Source organism: Rhinolophus hipposideros (assembly GCF_964194185.1).
Source record: "Rhinolophus hipposideros genome assembly, chromosome: 5".
In the NCBI taxonomy this organism is placed as follows: Eukaryota; Metazoa; Chordata; class Mammalia; order Chiroptera; family Rhinolophidae; genus Rhinolophus; species Rhinolophus hipposideros.
This window is the reverse complement of record NC_138051.1, coordinates 84,215,780-84,242,429: the sequence shown is the minus strand read 5'-3', so window position 1 is coordinate 84,242,429 and position 26,650 is coordinate 84,215,780. Positions and strand designations below refer to the sequence as shown.

Genomic DNA, 26,650 nt, shown 5'->3' with positions numbered 1-26,650 from the left:
TAAAATTTGCATGGACCCATATTTGATGCCCAATTTAAAAGCGTGAATTATGTATCTTAGAAAGGATATGAAATCTGCATCTTTTTAGCAAAATAATTGTTTTTTTTGAAAAAATAAAAAACGATAGCTGATAATTGGTATCAGTATTAGTTCTAGTTCTTCTGGAGAGAAAAAAATCACTGACCCATGGGAGAAAAAATAAATATTTCCCTAAAGAGTGTTGGTTATTAGGTTTAATTTAAACTTGAATGTACATGTGTCTGTCTGTCTGTCTCTCGCTCGCTCGCTCACAGATAGAGCACCTAAAGGCAGTAACATTTTTACTGTCTAAGAGAGATTAATTGTATTCCTATTTTTCTAGTTTTTAGGTTTTTTAAAATTTTAATGACCACCTCTGCCATTTATTTTCACTTAGGTCAATTTTTAAAAAATTATTGCGTTAATGCACTTACATTGGTTGATTGAATGGATAAGGCTGATTATTACATGTCCAAAGAGACGAATCAGTTATGATCCCTGATCTTTAGATTGAAAGGAATATAGATAAGAAACAGGAAGTTATAGTAGAGGGCTGTCATAGGGGAAGTGTAAGATATGTTGGGAGCATGTAGGGGAAGACCCTAACCTAGACTCGGGAATTAAGAAGGGCTCTGGGGGAAGTTGTATCTAAGTTGAAATCTGAAGACAGAGGGTTCAGCAAGTGAGGCAGACAGTGTGGTGGACATGTGTGAAAGCCTGCAGACACGAGCCGGTACGGCACATGCAAGGAGCTGGCGGGGATATGGCTGCATGGTCATTCGGTGGCAGGGAGTTCGGTACGCTTAATAACTAAAAATGCTTCCTGTTCTCAGACGTCTTTGCCGTCAGATGAGTCCGTAAAGGACCACAGCACCGCAGGAAGAGTAGTTGCTGGTCAGATATTTCTTGATTCAGAAGAATCAGAATTGGAATCACCTATTCAAGAAGAGGAAGACAGCCTCAGGAGCCAAGAAGAGGAAAGTGCCACAGAAGAAATCAGCTTTCTAGAATCTCCAAATCCAGAAAACAAGGATTATGAAGAACCAACGAAAGTACACAAACCAGGTAGTCTGGACATTTTCTTTGCTTTTGCCTGATTTAGGAAGGAGATAACCACAATTTTAAAGCTAGTATAGAAAGAGGTGACAGTCTGGTTTTACTGATTATTAATCACATACATAAGTTCGCAAACACATCCTAGAAAAAGTGCTACATACCTCATTGTTGAATATCACTACGGTCACCTTCGAAGTACTCCCCTTGGAAAGCTATGCACTGATGCCAGCGCCCAGTCCACCCTTCAAAGCAATTCTGGAACTCTTTCTCTGGAATGGCTATCAGATCTGTTGTTGTATTACTCTCTGTCCTGAATGTCATCAAAATGTCTTCCTTTCAATATTTTCCTTTATCTTTGGGTAAGGAAAGATATCAAAATGTCATCAAAATATTTTCCTTTCAATATTTCCTTTATCTTTGGGTAAAGAAAGAAGTCATTGGGGGCCAGATCAGGTGAGTAGGGAGGCTGTTCCGTTACAGTTATTTGTTTAGTGGCTAAAAACTCCCTCACAGACAGTGCCCTGTGAGCTGGTGCATTGTCGTGATGCAAGAGCCATGAATTGTTGGCGAAAAGCTCAGGTCGTCTAACTTTTCCAAGCAGCCTTATCAGCACTTCCAAATACTAGTAAACTTGGTTAACTGTTTGTCCAGTTGGTACAAATTCATAATGAATAATCCCTCTGATATCAGAAAAGTTTAGAACATCATTGCAACAAGTTTGTGAACTTAATTGTCAGACCACATATAATGTACAGAATGTAGTTATACAGGATATTCTAGATTTTAATATATCGACGTTACTCACTTAACAGAGTTGGCACATTACATAAGCCAAATTCAGTAGTCCAAATTGCATTTGTATTAATATCCTAACATTTCTCTTTGGACTCCAGTATGTAAGAATCTGTCGGCATGGTCCACACAATAGAAAGTCAGGAAGGATTGTCTAACATGCTGCTTTGGTTGTTTTCAGAATTGTGTTAGTAACTTTGTCAATCATGCTCCGTAATTTGATTTAGGTGTTTATCCCTCTCCAATTGAAGCTTACATAAACTTTAATCTTCTTCTAACTTTTCCCTCAACATGATCTTTTTCTAAAATTTAAATTTTTAAATTTACAGCATAATCGTTCTCACAGTAGAGTGTGCTAAATATCTATCCTTTAAAGAATCAATTATTAATGTGTCCGCTTTGCCCTGTCCCACCACCCTGTCATTTAGTGGCATGTCAAATATCACCATTGTACTTGCTTCTTATTTCATTATTAGCCACTTTCAGGAATTGATCCAGATTTTACCTTTTAAAAATACAATTTTTTATTACAAATATTCTGTACTCAGGAACAGAAAAACCATTTTTAAAAAATTTAAAGGACCTTAATCCCATCAACCAGAAATAACAACTGTTAATATCATGGAGAATAATTTTTCAGGGTTTTTTCTAGATATATGGTTTCAAGAAGACTAAATTGGGTCAACATATATACTATTTTACAGCCTGCATTTTGCACATAACAGTTTGTTTTGAACGTTGTGCCATATTATTTAGTACTATTTGACCATTTTGTGCTTAATGGCTATAAAACATTTTACATATAAATATACCATAACTTAGAAATTGGTTGTTTACAGTGGTTTTTTTTTGTTTGTTTGCTGGAAGATCATTTTATATGTATCTTTGTGCACATCAATGAAAATTTCCTGAGAATTAGTTCCTAAAAGCGAATTTGCTTGACTGAATGTAAAATTTTAAAAGACGTTCCATATGTACTGCTAAATTGTTCTTCAGGAAAGTAACTTTGTTTACTGCCTTCGAAACGACTTTTTTTCCTGTACCTCTTCCAAGTGTGTACTACCATCTTTAAATTTCGGCCAAATATTATAGTTTATTCTTTTATATTTTTTAGCAGGGAGATTTCCAAACTTGCAGAAACATAGAGGGTGTGATGACCCCCTTGTACCAACAATCACTGAGATTCAACACTCTTGTTCTTATTTCATCTTTACCACTCCACACACATTTTCTTTGTTTTCTTTCCTAAAGTATTTTAAAGCAAATTCCACATATTATTTTACTTATATATGTATATGTACAAATAATTGTTTGCAAAAAACCACAATAGTATTATAACACCTAAATTAGCTCTTATTCCTGTATCACTCAATACCCAGATTCTGTTCAGTTTTCCTGGTTGTTTCAAATGTCTTTTTATAATTGGTTTTTTTGAAATAGTATCCATGCTTAGATCTTAGCTTTCTCTTAATCTATAACACTTTTTCCCTTGTTTTTAAGTGTCATTTTATTTGTTAAAGAAACAATGACCTTTATGCTATACAACTTCCCACATTCTGGATCTAATTGGACATATCCTTGTAATGTTTAATTTGTTCCATTTTCTGTTGTCCAGTCTGTAAACTAGAAGTTAACTCTAGAGGCTTGGGTAGACTTAGTTCCATTTTTTTTATTGAAACTATTTCATAGATAGTATTTTATATTTTCTATTGCGCTACATTGGGAAGCATATAGTATCTGATTGTCTCACTTCTAGTGATTCATCAGTGAGATTGGGTAGTATCAACCTGCCCAATCCAGCCATGCAAAAGTTCCTCACTGCGCTTCACCTAGAGGTTTTGGCAACCATCTTGTTTATTGTCTAGATCCATTATTTCATTAGAAATGGCAAAGTGATGGTTTTCTAATTTATCATTTTTCCTGCATTTGTTACCTGAGATTCTTTTATAAAGAAGAAGTTTACCTGAAATATAGTTCATACAGGCAAAACAAGATAAAAGCTTGATTTGTTCCCTTAAAATATTTTCAAATAATAATTTGGTGCCTTAGCAATCTACAAAATAGACCAGTGAGTGTGGGTTTTTTTGTATGTATTTGTTTTACTTTGCTTTAGAGCATCATTACAAATCCATGGGTTTTATATTTGGTTGGTGCAAAAGTAGTTGCGGTTTAAAAGGTTAAAAATAATTGCAAAAACCGCAATTACTTTTGCACCAATGTAACAAATTTATGCTTCACTCCACTGCAATCATTCTTTTTTATTGCTCATATCCCATTTTTTGGTCATTGAGAGTCCTTTTAAGTTCATTCTTTTGTCCTTTTGACTAATTGTAGGTGACTTAAACTTTTTTCAGGAAGGACAAGATGTCCCAAATTCATCGTATGCTTTTCATGATCCAGAAATGAATTTTCAGCCATTTTTCCAAGGAATCCACCCAAGTTCCTTTTAGGAAATTGCATTTATGTACTCCAGTCTGGACACCAGGGATATGCATTGCAACTGAGTTGTCATTACTAATAAGCCTTTTTCATGGAGGGGGTTAGGAAATGTATCATTCATACTGATTCTTCCAGTTCAAATTAAGTACTACACGTGAGATAACACAAAGGGTCGAATTGACAAATTGGACGCACAGGAATCAGAAGTAATACCCACTATCAAACTTGACTAATATTTTCAAAGATACAATGATCACAAGACACAGGCAAAGTGTGGAGAAGTGACTGTCCGAGCTGCGCCCAGGTCCGGTCTCAATTAGGATGCTCTCTGGCCCAGATTTCAACATAGGAGGCCCCTCTGTGATGCATATGGAGTGTGACTTCCACAAAAGGAGCTATTTCAGTTTATTCTGCAAAACCACACAAGTATCAGTTACCAGAGAATAGACATCTCCTTTTTCTCTGGTAACTGCATACTTGTGTGGTCTTTTATAGGAAGTCATGCCTCATAAATGCATACGTCCCAGGTTTATATCCAGTGAGCAGTCTAGACAGACCAGGTCCATCCTGCTAAAGCATCCCATAAGTAAGGATTCTCCCTGCCAGAAGGTCTCCTGTTAGCAGGTTTCTACGATGCTTTCGTTCTGTCACCTCTCTGTTTCTCTGTTTCTTGGGCGGTAAAAGGAGAGAATGGATTGCAGTTCTGCTCCTAGCCCTTTCCATCCATCAGGGTTTTTGCTTCTTCCTTTTATGTTTGTGTCCCCTTCCCCTGATGCTGAAAATCTTGGTACCTCACCACATTAATGTTACCCTAATATCCATGTATTGCTTTATCCTAATATACATGTATTTATAACTATGTATATATCGTTTCAAAGTAACAAAGCCCACCTTACCACTAATAATGGGACCACTGAATGCAGTTTAAGATTTCTTTATGGTTCTTTTTGTTTCTTGTATACACTGGAGGTGCCAAAAAGAAAAAATGTATACACATGACTTGTATTCATCTTTCGTTATCAGTATATATATTGAGTATTATGATTTTAATACAGTTTTTTTCCTTTCTTAAAATAGATATACATTTTTTGTCATTCTCTGTATTTTAGTAAGGATTTGTAATAATGGTGTTTTAAAAATCACTCTGTGTGGTTAGACCAACAACTTTATAAACGTTTAGATTCACTTGTTTGATTTATTTTAGTTTTTCAATAATTGCCTTGTTTTTTTCCTTTTCATTTAGACTTCTTTTTTAATTTACTATCAATACATGGAAAGGCTTATGTACTTATATATAACACAAATACATATGCGTGGTTTTGTGTGTGTGCAGTCCCAACTATAGTCGCACTGGGTTATGTGACAGTTACTTGTGGACTTGCTTCCTTTGTCAGCCTCTCATCCATGTCGCTGCCATGTTGATCTTCCTGAAGAAGTTCGGCCTACCCGCCAACTTCTGTGACTTCACCTCTGTGGCTCTCCCTCAGTACCCTTTTTCTGCAGTACTAAATCCATCACCATTCTTCAGATACACCATGCAGCGTATGCTTCTGGACTTTTGTACAAGTTTTCTCCACTACTCGGAATACCTTTCTCACTCCCTTGCCCAATTCATCTATCACATTTACGCATCCATAAAGTTAGCTTTCTCCTTTCTGAAGCAGTTCCTGAGCCACCCAAGGATAGCTGAAGAGTCTCATGTATGTAAGAACTTCCTATCTGGTATCCCTGTTTTCGCCCCATTGTCAGTTCACCAACAGTAGCCAGACTGATCTTCCTTCCTGTTCAGAAGCCTCCGTGGCTTTCTGTCACATGCACAATAAAATCCAGCTCCTTACCTTTACTAACAGGACCTTATGTGATCAGGCCCCCCATCTCTCCGACTTCATCTTCTGCCACTCCCCTTCACTCACGTGATTTCAGCTACACTGGCCTTCTTGCTGTGTCTTGAACATTTCACACTTATTCCCAATTGTATCGGGGCTCCCCAAGACCATACCGCCCGGCTCAGTGATTCTCTAGAAAGACTCACAGGACTCAGCATATAATCATATTTACAGCTGTGATTTATTACTGCAAAAAAATACAGAAGTGCATGGGGTGTAGTCTGGGGAAACATGCAGGCTTCCAAGGGTGCTCACCCAGGGGAGTCACACAGTACATGCTTAATTTCCCCAGCAACAAATTGTGACAACACATGTGAATGTTGTCTACCAGGGAAGCTCATTAAAGACCGGGTACCTGGAGTTTTTTAATCAGGGGCTATTCACATAGGCACTGTCTAGCACGTACCGAAATTGCAGACTCCCAGAAGGAAAGCAGATGTTCAGCATAAACCATATTGTTTATACAGTTGGAGCAAACAGTTAGGGTAGTGGGAACCCTTCCGAAATCAAGTTCCCTGACACCAGCCAAGGGCCAACCTTGTAAGCAAGCCTTTTCAAGGATGTAAGTATAGGCCTGCTGAGGTACTCTGTATGCACAGTCTGCCCCCTTGGTCATTGGCCAAGGTGTCTTTATAGCACTTATTATCAGTAAAACCAGACAGTTGAGTGGGACTAACCTGCAGTGTTAATTTCAGTTATGCCCTTCGTGGGTCCTGGACTTAGCCAGGTAGCAAATCCCATTAATCATTAAGGTCTTTCTTAGAAAGCGGTGACTTTCTCCTTAGTGTATTTACCTTTTTTTACCTGGTCCTAAGCATCAATTCAGGCCCAGCACAACTCTGGCCAGTAAGTTGAAGCTAACTTGAAAACCATCCACAGCTAAGGCAGTGACGTGGTAGTCAGGGTACATACAGGAGTGCAGTTCCAGAGGGCACATGTGGTAACCCTGGAAACAAAGTTTACAAAATCATCGGGGCCCTCCAGGCAGGACATAGGTGTCTGTTAGGCGGTACGGTGTGGCCTCCCACCCTGGGTGTCTTATCCTCGGATTTCCAGTCCAAATAACTTAGTTCAGTTCTTAGTTTCAAAGGGACTACCAGTCAGTTCCAAACAGTTTTGTTGTCCATGACACCGATTCATCCACCCCGTATGTGTGGACAACATCGGAGGTGGGAAGTGCAGGGCTGGGCCACCACCTGGAGCCTGCCTAACGGTCAGCCTTGTCAGTGTGCCCTTGGGCTCAGAGGTCTGAATGCAAAGCACTCTCCCAGCTTGGAAAGGTGCACAGAGAGTTTTCCTTTCGGAAGAGAGAAACGTTTCTAGAAATAGTTTTGATAAACAAAGATCGTGATACCCTTTCCCCTCCCTTATGCCTCTCCAGATGCAGGGCTTTTGGTTTATTTTCCTTGGTTTTCATAAAATCAGTGTTTCCTTTCAGTAGTCGTAATTTTATATTTTTTTTCTACCATCCCTTACTCTCATCCAGACCTCCTATCTAGAGGGGTTGTATAAGAGGGTCAGAACAGTTTCAGAGAAAACATTTTTATACAACTGAACCAGAAAGACATCACATGATGTTCAGGAATTGGTCAGGACAAAATTCTGAATTTTCAAAAAAATTTCAAAATGGGTTTACATAACCTCCTTCCCCTTTCACCCTGATTACTTATCCAGTGAACAGCGTAGAAAAGGTCACCCCCTTTTAGAGGACAGCCGCATTGAATAATCAAATTGCACTAAGGTGTGTGCAGTGTGAGAAAGGTGACAGAAGCAGAGTCAGGCCATCAGTCCTTTGTCGCAAAGAGCAGCGACTCAGGAGATGGGGTCAGAGGGAGTCAGCTGGAGTGACACATGCTCCAGAGGGGGTCGGAGTCCTTTCAGCCTGTCAGCAGTGCATGGAGGGTCCCGGGCCGTGTGATGTGTCCTCCCAGCGTGTAGCTTTGGGCCATAGTCACAAGTTACATCAGCCTCTGTCAGAATATACAGCCAGTCAGCAGCTTGATTTCAGATGGTCCCATCAAGGAATGAGTCCTTTCGGGTAGCATGTGTGTGTGACCCAGACAGTTCAGCCAGGCGTTCATGATTTCCTCACAGTGGAAGGCCCGCCAGAGAGGTGGCCTAATGTGCAGAGGTCACAGAGTCTGAGTTCTATTCATCGATTCTGTGCCTGCTTTCAGTTCAGCACAACTCACACCAAGGCTGTGTCAGGGTGTAGCTTAGCATCAAGTCTGGGAAATTAGGATGTGTAAATTCAGGAATTTAAAAAACCCGGAGACAGGTGGCCGGTTAGCTCAGTTGGTTCGAGTGCGTTGCTCTTAACAAGGTTGCTGGTTCTATCCCCTCATGGGCCACTGTGAGCTACACCCTCCACAACTTCATGACCTGGAGCTGATGGGTCCTGGAAAAACACACTTTAAAAAAAAAAAGCCAGAGGCTTTTCTATGGCAGCAGCAAAGTCAAGTTGCTGCAGGGCCAGAAAGACCAAGTGGCAGGCAAGTCTTTTCTCTACCATTTCTGTCTTGTCTGCCTTCGAGTCCAAATTGACCCTCTCACAGATAACACAGCAGTCTCTAAGGGTCAGACTTCCACTTTCACAAGCACTCGTTAGCAAACTAAAATGTGCTTTTTAGAACTTCAAAAGTATATCTCCATTTATAGATTACCTCTCTCAATGTTAAAATTACCTCCCTGTTTTCAGAGGTTCCGATAAGTAAAAATCCTTATTGTCTATACTGTGAGGGAGGGGAAATGTCCCCTCTTTTTCCTCTTGGCTGGTCTAATAATCAAATTGACATGAGACAGAGTAACAAGAGAAAATAACCAACTTCATTACGGATGTACATACGGCGGTCCCTTAAAAAAATACGGTACCAGTGGGCAAACGGGGTATTTGAGACTTACATGCCATCTTGAGCTAAGGTGGTAGTGGTTTGGACATCAAAGGGAAGATAGGCAATTCACAGGTGGATGAGAAGGAGCAAGTATTTGGTGAACAAATTCTTGCTGGGCCACCCAGAAACAGTGGGACACAGAGGGGAGTCTAACAGATTTTGCTGGGTGCACCCCTGGCTGCCACAGTTAGTTCATACTGTGCTAAGGGGATCCCCCTTCTTGGAGCAGGTTTCTTTACCTGAATTCCTTTAGACAGTTAAGGGGGAAATTAAAAGGCTCTTCTTTTTAAATTAAAGTTTATTGGGGTGACAATGGTTAGTAAAGTTACATAGGTTTCAAGTGTACAATTCTGTAATCCATCATCTCTATATCACATTGTGTGTTCACCACCCAGAGTCCGTTTTCCTTCCATCATCTAAAGGCTCTTCTTGAGTTTTTTGTTTCTTAAAAATAACCAGCTTAAAAGAAACCATATCTCAAAAAGGCATATTTTGGGGTAGCAAACTCTGCTCCCCTCAATAGCAAAACCCATCAGTTACAGAAACTTGTTCTGTTTCCTGTATTCAGAATTCAGATTCCACCCCGCCCACCAGTGGCAAAAAGCATGGAAGTTGTGTCCTACTGACCGATTTCTTGTGTGTAGCTTCCCTGATTGGGATGATTCCTCTGGAATGTATAAAATGACAAGCATTTAATATATCAGTTGTTACCATACATTCAGATGTGATAGCCACAAAGTACAAAGCCACTAAAAACATCCCCTTTATTTTTCTCATTGCAAATTTACTTAAGTTCCTAGCAGTAACTTTAGTATTTGTAGTGTTTATATTACAGCTGCCAGAGAAGATCCAAGATGGAATGCATGGAGGGGAGGGAGGTTACTGCAGTCGCAGCAAGGCTGAAAAAAACTGCTGAAATGTTACCTGCCTCCCTTTTTTTCTGTTTTATCTAGAATTTTGCTCCAGCCCTGGGACCTGTTTTAAGTCCCTTCCCTTCACCACACCCCCCTCCCCACTTGGAGGAAAGAGCAGTGCAAGGTTTTAACATTTTGATCCATTTACCTTTGGGAATTTGGAGGCCTTTTCTCCTATCTGGAGGAGAGAACAAAACCCAAAGGCATCACTTCAGCCGGCGTGGCCCAAAACAGCTGGGGAATCCAGCAAGCCCACTCTCCTGGAGTTAGGTCTGTCATCCTCAACTGCCATCTGATGTTGGGGGCCCCCAGACCACTTCTGGTTAGCAATTTGCTGGGAGGACTCAGCATACAGTTGTACTCACAAGTGTGAGTTTATCACAGCGAAAAGTTGCAAAGCAAAATCAGAATGGGGCAAAGTCCAAAGGAAACAAAGTGCAAGTTTCCAAAGGTACTGTCCCAGGGAAGTCATACCCGACACACATGTGACAACACACGTTAAATGTTCTCTTCCAGGGAAGCTTATTAGAGACCCAGTGCTTGGAATTTTTAATGGAGACTAGTCATGAAATAATTCTCTGCCTGGCATGTACCAAAATTACAGACTCCCAGAAGGAAAACAGATGTTCAGCATAAACCACATTGTTTTTACAAATGGTTTAGGCACAGTGAGTCATTTCTATCAGTTAGGGTGGTGGAAACGCACCCAAAATCCAAGCTCCTAGATGCCAGCCAAGGGCCCACCTTTCAAAGACTGGTTGTGTTAGCTAGTTTCTTCACCCCATCTCAATACACATTTGTTGAAAGTGAGTGAATAAATAGCCATCAAGACCGTGATGATTACACTGTGGCATTCCCTATTATAGAATACACATAGCCATTTTCAAAGGAACAGGTTTTGTTGCAAATAACAGAAAATCCATCAAACAATGGCAGAAGCAGACTCACACAACCAGAACCCCACAGACAGACAGTTCAGGGCTTGTGCCATCAAGGACTCTGGCTCCTCCTTTCTCTCCTGTTCAGTCTCTGAAGTAAATTGGCTTCATCCTCGTGTTTGATCTATGTGGTCACAGCTGGTGGTGGCTGTAGGTCCTTAATCCTCAGGAAGAAGTGGTACCTGCATCAGCAGAGCAGGAGCCTTCCCGAGAGGTCACGAGAACTGCCAGATGTATCACTGGAGCATGCCTAGCTCTGCAGAAAATGAGAAAGAGGTTCAGAATTGATAGTGAGCCAGTCTGTACTGTCAGCCACCTGGAGGAGTGTTAAGGGAAAATGTCGCATTGAAAATAATTCTTAGTATAATCCTGTATTGGTTAGGGTTCTCCAGAGGGATGGAACCAGAGGCGGTCTGCCAGTAGAATTCCTTCTTGCTCTGGGGAGGTCAGTCTTTGTTCTGTTAGGCCTTCAACTGATTGAGTGAGGCCCACCCACATTACGGAGGGAAATCTGCTTTACTCAAAGTCCATTGATTTAAATGTTGGTCTCATCTTAAAAAACACCTTCACAGAAACATCCAGAATAATATTTGAACAAATATCTGGATACTGTGGCCCAGGCAAATCGAAAAATTAATCATTATGGTTCCCTTATGTAAAAAAATAAAAAAATAATAATTTTTCCCATATGTTTGCAAGTAAAAAGAAAAACGATTTCTACTAACAGTTATACAGTTATTACCTTTGGGAAAAAAGAGAATTTGCAATGGTAGTTAAATATGACTGATTTTTGTTTAATTTTGTATTTTCCTGTTGCTTGGAGTATCTTTTCTGCAATAAATACATTATCCTTATAGTCTTAAAAAATAAAGAAGAAAAATTAAATAACGAGCATCTTTCTCTGTTTCGAATGGCACTAAAGGAACTGAGTTTATATTTACAAATTATGCTTAAAATTGGGTCCTGAAGTAAACAAGTTGGTCAAATAATAGGATGGCTAGACCTACTTCATTGTCACTTACATGGAGGTGGCAAGGAATAAACAAACCTTAATTGAGTAATCAGATTAAACAGAAGTTAGAAGGTTTAAGGAGACAAAGGCCATTGCCTACAGCAGGTCCTGACTTTAATGAAAAGATTATTCTTGTTACTGCTGTTTCTTATGTTTTGTTGTACGAGAAATTATTTGTCTAAGGAAACTCCTTTAGGAGACCATCCTTGTGGAAAAGCACCGACCTGGGCTTTTGAAAGTCTAAGAACTCTCTTTCATTATTTAGGGAAACTCACTGTTCTTAAAAAGCAGTTTTCCTGAGCAAGTTTCACTCTGAATAGTTTCTGACAGCAGTGCCTGTTACCTAAGTATCTGGGAGCTTTTCCCTTTCTTCTGAGCACAGGGGCCAGTGCATGCGTCTTTAAAATGATTGGTTATTTCTCACGGAGAGAACTGAACTTGTGTGAACTGATCTTAATGTTTTATTCCTTCTCCGTATGACTGCATTTCATTTTTCTTCCAAAAAATACACGTTCATCCTTAACGCAGTGCCTTCCTTAGTATAGTCTGCCTGTCTTTACTTTCTTCATTAACATATGTAATTTCTCAGCTGTACGTAGTTAGCAGTTCTCAACCTTGGGTGAAAGCAGTCTGCTTGTAGCAAATTACCTAACATTGATATTTTCCCCCAAGAGATTATTATATAGTATTTCCCAGCCAACAGTAAATACCTCTTTATTTGGCCTACACCATTTGCTTTAAATCATCGTTCGTAGTAGTGTGTGGATTTTTGATGGTGATTGCTTGATTGGGCTTTTATCTTGGTTACTGAAATTGATGAATGCTGTATGACAGCTGTCTTGAGGTTGATATCTTTTTAAATATTAAATCATTGTGTTTCAACTACTTTGACTACAAATAGATTTGACTAAAATGCTACTTACTGCTGTGTGCTTGGAAGTACAGGATTACTTCAAACAAGCAGCCTAATTAAATAGTTTTCTTATTAACAGAACTTATAGATACAATATCTTTCTGTAATAAAGTGTTAAAAGCGCTTTTATTAGTAAGTTACTAGAAATAAATTTTGTGTCTCTCAGCTGTCTTCTCCAAGGAAAATTACAGTAGGGAAACTGCTATTACCTTCTGGACTTGTTTTAAAGTCTTCCAAAAGTTACTTACCAGGACTTCCTGGTCTAAGCCATTTATCTCAAGTAGATAGTCCTCATAATAGTGTTAATTTCAGTTAATTTTTTTTCTATGGATAAATTCTGCAAGAATTTTAAAGCTATCATTTTAAAAGCCATCACAAAAACAGTACCAGTTTTAAAAACAATGTTAATCCCTGCTCTGGTGTAGTGAAGCTGACTCTGTAATTTAAGTTAATAGCCAGAAGTCAATTCTGACACTTAGAATGAAAAATGTGATCGATTTTGAATCAGGTGTTCTGACTCCAGAACCTACACTCTTAATCACTAAGCTCTGCTGCCTAATTAAATTCTCCATGTAAAAGCAACCAGTGGACGTTGCCATGTGTTCATACTTAGCTTGTGTGGTTCTAGGCTCAACCTGTCCCTCTGGTCTTCTCGTCTCCCTCTCACTCAGCATTCCTATGCGTACTTTTGGCTTCAAGTATATCTATACACTGGAGAACTTTCTCTTTGGCTATCGCCGATATATTCACTTGTTTTGTTTTTATAACTACCTTGAATGTAGCAGAATCAAAGCTTCACTTGTCTCTCCTGATCCATTTCGTCCGTACACAGTAACCTACTCCTCCTTTAATGTTCTCTGTCTTAGTAAGGACAACCTTCTACTCATTTCCTGAAGCCTAATACCTGGGAGCCTTCCTTGACTCCTCTCTCTTCTCATCTGCACATCGAGTCGGTCAGTAAATAGTACCACGTCTACTTTCTTAGCATCACCTGAATACTTCCACTTCTTTCATTGCATTATCCTCTTCAGGCTACCATTAACTCTCAGACTACTGCCACAACCTTTAAACTGGTCACCTTACATCCAGCCTTGCTTCTCTCCATTCCATTGTCCACTCTCTCAATAAAATGTAAGTGTGAGAATTTCATTCCTACTTAAAAACTCTTAAGTGAGTTTGCATTGTTCTCAGTATGAAGTCCAAACTCCTTAATAAGACATGTTAGGCCCTCCTTAGTCTGGCGTATTTGTGCTTCTTCAGCCTCTTCTCTTGTCCATTTTCATACTCGCACTGCACGTTCTAATGTACTGAACTCTATTTTCTCTAATGTGGCATTGCCATGCGGGAGACCCCGCTCACTGCACCATGTGTCTTGCGGGGCGGCCTGTGAGGTCTCTGCTCCCGCTCCCCACATAAGAACACAGGACACGGTGAGGCCAAAAAGGAACACCCACGGAGCTATAGGTAGGGGAGTCATTCCACTATGGTCTCACTGGAGGCTGGATTCACCCGACGTGAGACCTGCTGTCCACTTTTCTGCCAACCGACCGACTCCCCTCTCTAGCACAGCCACGGCAGTTATATCAGTGGCTAATTGCCTAACTGGCTGTAGCTGATGGCCAACTAGCCACAGCCAACGGCCATCTACTACCCAAGCCAGTACCTTTCCACATGAGGCCAAGAGCCTGGAAACTGCTCTCTGGGGCTCTGTCCCCACAGGCATGCTTTCTTTCATTTTATCCTTAAGACACCCTGTCCCTCTGTCTATAATACTTCTCCCCATCCCACCCCCAGCCTTTCAACCAGCCCCTACTCCTACATATCCTTGAGGTTCAGTATAAACTTCAGTTCCTAACAGGGGAGGCATTCCTTTCCATAACATCAATTGCACTTTTGTTCAATGTCTCTCTTCCTTACTAAGCAGTAAGCTCTGTGTAGCAGAGATGTCTGCTTCACCTCATTTCCAGCACCTCGCATAATTCCCAGCACCTGTGAGATGGAAAGAACTTACAGAGCAAAATTGGAGATATGGTCTCTACCCTTAACAAGCTCAGAGTCTAGTGGAAGCTAGAGTATGGTAAAGAGAGAACCTCAGTGCATATAAGTGCTGTAATAAAATGCTGTGGGATCACAGAGGAGTACATAAGTAATTAACTTTGCCTGGGGGAGCATTGTTCCTATATAACTTCCTATTACTGAAGAAATTGACTTACAACATTCAGATAGAGAAAAGGAGAGTTGTGCTCAGCAGTGGAATTGATTCAGTTGCATTTGCCTTATTTTTTGCTCACTAGTTGGGCAGGAGTTTTATAGTCGACAGCATTCCAAGGTAATTGTATCTCAAGACCTCCCAAAATTTTAAGCTAGGTATAGAGCTGGGTAGTCAGTTAGCCATGCTGTCTAAGTTGACTCACCCTCGGGTCATCCCTAAACAGAACTGGTGCTGGCCGTTTTATGTTCCCCATTACAGATCATGGATCTTCATCTTCAGATTCTAATAGTTGATATTGATGATGTTAAATCCGTGAATACCAGAGGTGCCGTTCATGTTTAGATTGTTTTTTCTTACCTTTCCAGCACTGACCGCCATTGAAGGCACAGCACATGGGGAGCCCTGCCACTTCCCTTTTCTTTTCCTGGATAAGGAATATGATGAATGTACATCCGATGGGAGGGAAGATGGCCGGCTGTGGTGTGCTACAACCTATGACTACAAGGCAGATGAAAAGTGGGGCTTTTGTGAAAGTAAGTATTGCTCAGTAGAAGGCATGCCCACATCGCTTTAGGTCTCACACAGCATCTCCAAGGCCTTTTCCTGCCATCTTTCTTCCACCCGGGTCAGAAATGGTAAGCGCTGATGACGTGGTTATAGCATGAAAGAATGGACGTAAGCGCAGGAAGCATGCGGTACTCGCTTATTTCCAGCCTACCACTTGGGCAGCTTATGATACTTGTGTCTTATTTAGAGATGGTTTTCCATTGGTGTGCACAAGTTGTTCTGCAAACCCTCAGGTTAAGTTGATAAATGTAGAACATTTTTTGACAGTAAAGGAAACCAAACGTTACTGAGAAGGTTTATAGTGATTAGAAGAAAAAGAAATTAATACCTTTTAAAACACTTTGAGTGTAGTGTGCTATGCCAAAATAACAGTTGACAAATACAGTATATTTAACCTTCCTATGAGTAAAGGTATGTTTTCAGGAAAAACTTTGTAACTAATAAAGAACAACAGAAAATCTTGAACATATCTCCTGTGATACCAAATAACATTTTCAGAATAATGTCTCTGACAGATAATTAGGCATTCCTAGAAGATAACATCAAATATAGGGCATCTTTGGATGTAGGCCATTGTGATTAGGTACTCTAATATATAGTACAATCAGATTTTTTTTATGTACAAGAACTCACCTCTATGTATGTCTATAAATATTGGTCCTGATGAAATATTCAGATGTCTCTTAATGAGTTATGGATTTCTGTTAAAGGGCTATATTACAGTAGCAAAATAATTTTTGAGAAATCTATAACAGTTTTGTGATTTTCAGTGTTACATCAGTGCATAGGAAAAAAATAACAAACTTGAACATTAAATCAGGATCTATATTTAATAAAAATCAATTTTTTTACAACTTTTTAAAAATTAATTAAATACTTTCTCCTTATAAGGGTATACATACAGCATTTCAGGTTAGTTTAACGTGTCCTTTGGCTACAATGTTATTTTTCTGACTACTGTTGTTTTAATGTCTTTCTGTTTTCAGCTGACCTTGGCATATAATCATAGGCTGCTACTGAAATTTTAGTTGAATTATATAAAAAGTTTTAGGATTACTAGCAGGAAAGTACCCTCCAAAAGCAGGTTGGTACTGATTTTTCTAAAAGAAAGGGATTTAAATGAGTTTTGTTTTGTTTGTTTTTTTAATCTTTTGTCAGCTAAAAGCCACACTTAAATCATGTGTCTTTAGAGTCAGATTTGTAAATAGTGAAAAATTATTAATTGTGTTTGTATGACTCAAAAGGAAGAATACACCCTGATGTTTGATCAGGAATTTGTATAGAATAAAAATCCATTTAAATGCATCTGACATTTTGTTTTTAGCTGAAGAAGAGGCTGCTAAACGACGGCAAATGCAGGAAGCAGAAATGATGTACCAGACTGGGATGAAAATCCTCAATGGAAGCAATAAGAAAAGCCAAAAAAGAGAGTAGGTAGCACTGCCAGGTCCATTCCTCCCCTAAGATACGGCATTACAGAGATAAATAGCTAAGTCCTTTTTAAAAAGTGTATTGCCCAAAACAGGATTTCTTAAATGGCATTACAACAAATTTACTATGATATACGGTCTTTACTAGCCTTGTTTTTATCAGATTTTAGCTTGTTGAGTTAATAAGGTTACAAATACTAATCACAAGAATGAGCAATGAGCAAAATGGCAATAATTGACTAAAGTTGTAGTAATTTCCAAGAACCAAGAATGCATACGCTATTCAGAATTTAAAATGATATAAAACAAACAAGGAATTGTTGTCAGGTGTTTTGTTTTTTTATTTTTGCTCTATAATTTTCTTGCAGACAAAGACTAGAATTTAGGAATTTGCACCTGGAAAGAACGTAAAACAACTGTCTTGTAACATTTTGTGTCCCTTTAGTTTCAGCTGACTTTTGTGATAGTGCAAAGATTTAAAAAGAAAAGTACAATGGTTATCATTGGAATATTTACTGGACACCATATTATAACAATTCTCTTATTGCAAATCTAATTAACTTTTTTAGTAGAAGTTTTTAGAATTACTATTAGTGTAATTAGACTATTCCAAGATATTAGAATGACAGAAAGAACTGTAAAAAAAAGTAGCCAGAATGTTTTTTATACACATAAGTAACATGACTTAATAGAATAAAATATTAGAGTAATTCTATGGAATGTTAGAGGGGTTCTGCAGATTCTAAGGAAACTGTTTATGTTGCATTTTAGTAGATCTTGGAAAAAAAAATAATGAAAGTCCAAAATATTGCTCATTTGTTTTTTAATTGTTTACATTTAAAGAGCCTATCGGTATCTTCAAAAGGCAGCAAGCATGAACCATACGAAGGCCCTGGAGAGAGTGTCATATGCTCTTTTGTTTGGTGATTACCTGACACAGAACATCCAGGCAGCTAAAGAGATGTTTGAAAAATTGACGGAGGAAGGCTCTCCCAAGGGACAAACTGTAAGTGTGCTTTCATTGGGGAATATCTCTGCACACAGCACTTATTTACTTTAACAGCAGTTTACTCTTTATGCCCTAACTTCTGACAAATAAGACTGGAAGACAAAATATCTTTAAACATTAATTTTGTGGCAGATCATTTTACTAGTCTTAGACAGCCTTTTCCCTCCGAGAACATTTATGGTCACTTAAGGCATTTTTGCTGTTGCGTCTTGCCACAGTTATATTTGTAGTTTTCCACATTCGATCTGTAAAGAATGAAACATGAGTGTAATTGTTTTTTATCTGACATTACTCACCATTGGATTTTTCCCCCAAGTTCAGATGCTCCAGCTCATATTAATCTTGATTTGAAAAAAAAAAAAGAAACTGTTACAGAAGCAGTGCGTGTCCAGTATAAGAAACCAGAAAAAACTGAGAAAGTGAACATCCCATATGTACCAATTAGACATGAGCATTGGTGATATGTTAGTGCATGCAAACCCTCCTAGACCTTTCTCTTTGTATAGATACACATGAATTCTGCATTAAAATAAGATGTCACTGTCTACTGTTCCATAACGGGCTCTTTTCAGTCAACAGCCTTCACCTTTCCACCCCAGTAATTTTTTACATCATATGATACAAACAACCATGTTCACACGGTATTGAACCAAACCATGTTCTTTATACCTGTTTTGTCCAAACCAGTAATCCAGTCAGGACTGCACCTTATATTTGGTCATTATTTCTAGCATAGCCAGCCCCTTGCTTTTTTTTTCCTTTTTCCTGTGTTGGAGATAGAACCAGTTTTTCTACAGAATGTCCTACGTCAGTTTGTCTGTTTGCTTCTCCTGGTGTTCTTTCATTTGGTTTTTCATCCTCTATATTTCCTGTAGACTGGATTCACAACTAAAGACTGATGAACTCATTTTTAGCTAGACTGCACTGTAGGGGATGTTCTGTATTCTATATTGCATTATACCATTTAATACATCGGTTTGATTCCCCATTGGTAATGGTAAGATTGGCACCTGGATTTAGGGAGCCACCACATTTATTTAAAATGCCTCCAATAATTCAGGTTTATTAAAGGTGTGGTAGTTACTTTCAGATAAAAAAAAAATTCTAGTCATAAGGGAAGGCTGATTTTCAGACTATTTAAACATTAACAGGAGTTGTGACCATTGTTTTCTGTAGGACTGAATACCTAACCAGCCTGCAACTCGTCGTTTTAGTTTATAAACAAGGTGTATCTTAATCGCTCCCGTTTGTTTTGAAAGCTTTTTTTCCTTCTTTGTATAAATCAGTTTACATAAAACTCACACATCTATTCTTTATCTTCAGACACATTCTGCTTAGAAGCATCGTTTAATACTTTTAATACTTTCCTCTCTAATAATAGAACCTTACAATGCTGCAGTGCTTTATACATTGCAAAAGACTCTCTCCACGGTAATTAATTCTAGCTGATGAAACAAAGAGCCAAAATCACAGTGGCTTAACACTACAATTATTTCTTGTTGTGCCAGATTTTATGCAGCTCTCCTGCCAGCATCACTCTCTTTCAGATGGTGACTCAGGGTCTAGGGCTGCTTCTATCATATCGCTTCTGAGCCATGGAGAAGAAAAGGCTACAGGTTTCTGGGGGATGTTTTTAAAAGCCAGTCCCAAAATAAACATCCGTCCCTTCCGGCCACATCCCAGGCACGTGGCCCTGCTTAACTGCAAAGGAAGCTGGGAAATGAAGAGGAGCTCATGGATTTTGAGGAGAATAGCACATGCCTTTATAGCTTTATCTTATACTTTTATGTTATCCAGAATGATCCTCAGAAGGCACAGGGTGGAACCTTACCAATGCATCGTTTGGTTGGTTGTGTACTCTGGCATTGTAAAGTGACTGTTCTTCCTTGACTGCTTTACCTTGACCCTTGCTGCCTCTTTGTATTCCTGGGACAGTTGATCCTGTCACTCTCTCACGGATTTTCATTGTGTATGCCCCTGTGCATTGATGGTAACGATCTAGGAGTTTTCTGTTCTCGTAATAGCTGTTCATCAGGATCAAGTAAAAGCCATGTTTGTGTTCAGCTTTGTTTCTCTAGTTAATATTTTATTAAATTATCTTTAATCTTCAAGCTAAACACTTTAACTTGATTAAAGTTATATTTCATTGTGTAGTTTGTAAAAGGCATTTCACAAACTTAAATGCATTTCTTAATGTCTTAAATGCATTTAAACTTAAATGTCTTAAATGCATTTCTGAGGTTCTTTAATTCCACAGTTGTACATACTTATACCAGTTCAAATTGTTCAGCATTTCAAGATTTTTGCATCTTTTCATAGTTCATAAAACTATGTCTATCTTAGATAACTTCCACCAAAGGAAGAACTCTTACTTTTGTTGTTTTATTTCAGGCTCTTGGCTTTCTCTATGCCTCTGGACTTGGTGTTAATTCAAGTCAGGCAAAGGTAATACTATTAAACCTTTATTATATACTACAATTTGTATTTTTAATTATTAATTTTTAATAAATATTCTAGAACAGTTTTAAATTCCTGGCAAAACTGAGGGGAAGGTATAGAGATTTCACATTTAACCCCTGTCGTCACTATTACATACTATAGTTTGAATTAAGTAAATATACGTGCCTATTTGAATTGGGTAAATATATGTTAAGCATCTTTTGTTCATTCACAGGCCCTTGTCTATTATACTTTTGGAGCTCTTGGGGGCAACCTAATAGCCCACATGGTTTTGGTAAGTAAGACCTAAGTGAAAGGCTAATAACATTAAGTAGCAGAAGGATTTTTGGTTACCAAATAGCCACAACTTTTCTGACTTTCATGATGGAGATTTACTTATATTTGTTAAGATCAAATATTCAGTTGAATGTCCTTCAAATTCTTATTAATGGATACAACACTTGAATCTACATGTGGATAAAAATTGGTAGAGTTCACAAATTTTCATGCGAATGATTAATTTGGTTGATCGTTCTTAAAAATAGAGATCTGATAAATGGCTTTTTAGTTTTTGTTAAGTTGGAATTATTTGTCAGAATCATTTTTCAAATTGGTTATCATAGATTTTACATTTCAATTGGTGAAGGATTTAACTGTACAAAGAACCAGTGGTCCTATTAAAGTTCTTTATAAATTATCTCTTATGTGTTGTCTGATAACATTGATCACTTAAATGGCTTAGTGGTAAAATAAGAATCGTTCTACTAGATTGTTTTCTGCTGACCTGCCTTCTACTTTATAAACTGACTAAGGTAAGTCACGTGACCTCTAACCCATGTCACTGTGGGTTCAGATGAATGTGACACAGTGAAACACTGTGTCACTGTGTTTCAGATGAATACGTAAATTCATTCTTATAGGAATGTAAAGGATAGATTGAGCAGAAATGAAACTGAAAGCAGAAAAACCAGACCCCCATGAAAGGGTCTATAGGCTTGGTCACTGGTGGGATATGAGACTTCAAAAAGAAGAAAAATCTGGTTTTATGGCTAACTGGCTGGATCCTAGATAATTATATATGTGCATATATATGTACATGTATATATGTACATGTATACACACATATGTGTATGTGTATATATACACCCATATATATTTCAAAAAAGTTTGTTGAGTACATATATTGGGATTCCAAAAATGAATAAGATATAGTACTGGTCCACGACAAGCTTTTAATCTAGAAAGGGAGACAGAACTAAGGAGACATGGGACAACATGGGAGTGTCAAGGAATCACCTAGTGAGGGCCTAACCCACACTGGCATTGGAAGGAGGGGGATTTAAAAGGTACTTCTGAGGAAAGAAGCAGCTAAAATGGTACCTGAGAGATAAATCATACGTAGTGAGTGAATGCAAAAAGCAGAAGGGTGTCCAGACAGCAGGAGCAATATATGCAGAGGGACAGCAACAAGAGGGAAGGTGGTGTTTGTAAGAAAATACTAGCCATTTGGGGTGGTGGCTAGAGAGTCGAGTGCCGGGTAATTCATCAGCAGGGCAGGTGGACGGGACACACAAACAGCTGATGGCCATGGCCAGGCGCCTGGACTTTGTCCGTGTACAAAGGTAAACTGCTGGAGACGTTTAAGTGGGAAACAAGGGTGTTGCTCTTTGTTTTTAATTACTTGCTAATCTTTTGAAATAGTGGCTATAGAATAAGAGCATCAAATATGACATGTTATTATACAGTAATGCCCTAAGCATTGTTGAAGTTTGTGAAATTACTTGAGTCTGTGCTAAATGACTCCAGAGAGCGATACCTTCTGTTCTCTGGTCATTTTTATAATGACCTGTCTCTCCCTTATTCTGAAGTCATTTACGGCCAGTCTGCTTCTAGTAGTCTCGTCTTCCCTGTGGAGCTCATCTGTTCCTTCTTCTTTGCTAGTTTGGAAAATTAACCTATTTTTGTTAAAATTGTGTCTAAAATAAGAACAAAATCTGTTCTAAGCAAGAGCCTAAGTCATTTTCTCTTACCGGTAAAGTGTACATACTGCGTATGTAAAGTTTATGGCATCTATTTTGATTGCTCTAGGAACTTTATTACTTATTTTCTAGTTCTTAGCTGTAGTCTGATTGTTGAAGTTGCTGAATACATTTCCCTGTAACCTTAAACTCAGGATAAATGAGGTGATAGTGTACATGGATCAGAGGACAGCAAAACTACATTCTGAGTATGTAGCCATATTGGTTCCAACAAGAATGCCGCCAAAGCATGTGAAATCGCTGTCTGCTCACCTGAAGTTGTATTACAGGGTTACCGATACTGGGCTGGCATTGGCGTCCTCCAGAGTTGTGAATCCGCACTGACTCATTATCGCCTCGTTGCCAATCATGGTATCTATTTTTTTTTTTTTTGCCTTTCATCTTATAAAACAAAACAAACACACAAAGAATTTTAAATTCATTTATTTTTATTGAAATATCATGAATGGCTTTCTCAAGTGGAATCATCTTTACACTAGTTGATTAAGAAGTTATGTAGTTTTTAAACATTTTTGCTTTGGGTTCCACTTAAATATTTTGTGGGGGGAATAACTGAATTTACTTTAGATCACTATTTTGTACTCTATAGACTACCATAGAAACAGTTTCCTGTAACATAGTGTCTGTCAACATTTGGAGACTAGACTTGTACTTCTCTCTGGGGGATAGTGCTTGTGACTTCCATCCACGGTATTACTTTGTCCCCCTGTTTCAGTTGCGAGTGATATCTCACTGACGGGGGGCTCGGTAGTACAGCGAATACGGCTGCCTGACGAGGTGGAAAATCCCGGAATGAACAGTGGAATGCTAGAAGAAGATTTGATTCAGTATTACCAGTTCCTAGCTGAAAAGGGTGATGTACAAGCACAGGTATGTGTTTGAACATCCCATGAGTGTCTTGCTGCATTATATAAATAAAGTCTCTGGGGCAAGCACTTACATCTGTAAGTATCATTTTCAGTGCTCTCGGCACTTATTAGTCACATTATTATTAGCCACGTACTAGTCCCACCCTCTCAAGACATTCCATTTGAATTCATCTGGGACGTGGACAGGGTGTTCACAGTTCCTAAAAGCCGGCCGGGTAAGTCTCCTGTGCTCCACAGTGGAAAACTGCAGCCTTGCAGTGATGAGGAAGCCTCTTCACGGAGGCACCAAGGGTGAAAACTGTCACTTTCTCTAACCAAAAACTCTCTGGAACATTTGGAATTTCAGATGCTCCTCAGAGCTATTTATTATTCATGTTTCTTTTGCTCATCTTATCTGATAATTTTCTCAAGTTCAAGGACAGAAGTAGACTTGTGTAATATAAATGTATGATATCCATCAAGGTCCCATATATAAAATTGTTGTTTCATGGGTTATTTTGATGATACTATAATAAAAAGGAAAACTTCAACATCTGTGGTTTTTTTTTTTCTATTAAGTTTATAGTACTTTCTGATTCAGAAACATGTAGAGATGAGCGATAGCTGCTTTTTGAGAACAATTTTAAGACTAACAGAAGGGAGTGTTAAACTAAAAAAAGAAAAAAACTACAGTTAAAGATCTAAATCTTAGTTCATGGAAATTTTAATAAAGTTATCTTGCTCAATTAAACATCTTGCTTTTACATTAGAAACCAATTAAAATTCAAAACACTCTAAATGCTCAATGACGGAATTATTAGCTCAAATATGACACTGGATTAATGGAATTCTGTGCAGTCGTTAAAAATCACGTAGAATACTATTTAATGTGGAAAGATGATTTCAGTGTATAAAATGAAAAACTCAAGTTTAAAAAAGTCTGTGTGTAGTATAGTATATCTTTTTTTTTCTTATTGAATTATGACATGAATACAGAAAACGACACAAATCTGAAGTGTATGGCTCAATGAATTAACACTAAGTGAGCCTCTTATGTGGGTATAATTAGCACCTAAAAGCCCCTACTTGGAATTCTACTCACTAACTCCTTCCTCCCCATAGGTAACCCACTGAGCTGACTTCTAACACTATAGATTGGTTTGGCCTGCTTTCAAATCTTAAGTAAAAAAACAAAGTCATACAGCATTTATTTATTTATTTTTTTGGTATCAGCTTCTTTTGCTCAGCATTATGTTTCTGAAATTAATGCATGTGTTTTCATGTAGCTGTAATTCATTCCTTTGCATTGTTGTATTTCACTGTACGACAATCCCACAATTTATCCGTTTTATTATTTTCCAGTGTGGCCTATGGCAAATCACCCTCTGCGCGTCTTCTTGTATATCTCTTATGCCAATACTGTCTTGAATTTTCATAGCTTTATAGATTTTGATATTTGGTAGAATGCATTCTTCCACTGTCATATTTTCATTATATTTAACTCTCATTTGCATTGTGATTTTTTTTTTGACCCATGTGTAATTTAGAAGTGAATTGCTTAGTGTCCATATACATGGGGATTTTCTGTTTTTATTTTTTGTTGATTTCTAATTTAATCTACTGTAGTGAGACTACTCTGTATGATTTTAGTTTTCTGAGATTTTTTTTGAGACTTGCTTTATGCCACATCACTTAGTTTTGGCAAATGTTCTGTGTGCTAAAGAGAATATGAATTCTGTAGTCATTGGGTGTAGTGTTCTATGTGTATCAATATAGTCACGTTCCTAAATCCTGTTGTTTAAATCTTTTGAATCCTTACTGAATTTGTCTGCTGTTTCTGTCCAGTGGTGAGACAAAATTATTATTTAAATTTCCCTCTCTGAATGTGGGTTTGTCTCTTTCTCATCTTAGTTTTATCAATTATGATTTATATATTTTAGGCCATGTTGAGTGCATACAGACTTAAACCTTTCTGTTGAAGTAACTTTTATATCATGAAATGTTCACTTTTATCTCTAGAAATGCTTTTTTTTTTGCTATAAATCATACTTTGCCTGATACTAGCATAGCTAAAATCCTTCCTTTTGGTTAGTATATACATGCAATACCTTTTCTACCTTGTACTTTTAACCTTCTCATGTTTAAGCTATGTCTTTTGTAAGCACCGTATGACTTGTTTTAAGTTTTATCCATTCTGACAATCTTAATTGGAGTAATTAATGATATATTTGGGTTTAAATTTTCTATCTTGCTTGCTTTCTTTTATTTTGCTTTTCCATGTTTCTTTTCTCTCCTTTTTTGCCCTATTTTGGTTTGAGTGTCTACATGTGTTTTAATTCTACATATTTTTGAACCCCACAAGATATTATTCTTTTATATAGTCCATATAATTTGGATTTACTCAGAAATTTGCCCTGCCTGTGTTTTTTAGTTCTTACTGCATCTTTAAGCTTCCCGGGACAATTTTCCTTCTTCCTAACGAAGATCCTTAATATTTCCTTTAGAATAGGTTCATTGTTGACAAATTTGGTTTTAGTTTTGTCTGAAAATGCCTTTATTTCCCCTCCATTTCAGAAAGATACCATATAATTAAAAGCAGACATTTTTAGGTTTTAAAAAAGGGAGGTTAAAGTAATGTATCTTCAGGAGTTAAGTCTAAACCTTTCATTTTTTGAATTATAAACAGAAACTTTTTTACAACCATGTGATTTCTTGTTGGTCTAATTTAATTACACTCCAGATGCTACCATGTACTTTTGCCTAATTTTTTGTTAATTTTCAGGTTGGTCTGGGACAGCTACATCTGCATGGAGGGCGTGGAGTAGAACAAAATCATCAGGTAACTTTCCTGTTCCTAGGGCTTTGCACTTCCGGTTGTAGCAAGAAATAATTCTCCAGATGTATTTCCTGCTAAGTCAGTAACAGTGTCAAGCTTGTGTTGCTAAGACAACCATCACAAATTGAACTATCACGATCTAACTAACCCCTGCGAAGCTGAAGAATAAAAATGTGATAATACTTCATAGGGGTGGGAAAGGTTTGATTAATTCTAAAACCTAGTTCTCAGTATTGCCATATGTATGTGTGTGTGTGTGTGTGTGTGTGTATGTAGTCTTTGTTTTCTATAGGTATGTGATTGATGTCTTAAAACCCTTGTTAGAAAACATTTCACAGAACTGAAGACAATTCATTGTTGAGTTTCTACAAGTCTAGCTGTCAGATTTATATCTAGTCTGCTTTATGTCCT

General features: G+C 38.1%; 1 protein-coding gene across 1 annotated transcript in view; it reads left to right on the top strand.

Moving 5' to 3' along the window:
- Positions 1-26,650, top strand: part of SEL1L (SEL1L adaptor subunit of SYVN1 ubiquitin ligase) — a 50,530-nt gene that overhangs the window by 4,826 nt on the left and 19,054 nt on the right. The window contains exons 3-11 of the mRNA XM_081047721.1: positions 852-1,083; positions 15,437-15,604; positions 16,963-17,068; positions 17,912-18,074; positions 20,469-20,522; positions 20,752-20,811; positions 22,825-22,906; positions 23,271-23,425; positions 26,186-26,242. Of these exons, the coding sequence (XP_080903847.1) occupies positions 852-1,083; positions 15,437-15,604; positions 16,963-17,068; positions 17,912-18,074; positions 20,469-20,522; positions 20,752-20,811; positions 22,825-22,906; positions 23,271-23,425; positions 26,186-26,242 (1,077 nt within the window). The remainder of the gene's footprint in view (positions 1-851; positions 1,084-15,436; positions 15,605-16,962; positions 17,069-17,911; positions 18,075-20,468; positions 20,523-20,751; positions 20,812-22,824; positions 22,907-23,270; positions 23,426-26,185; positions 26,243-26,650) is intronic.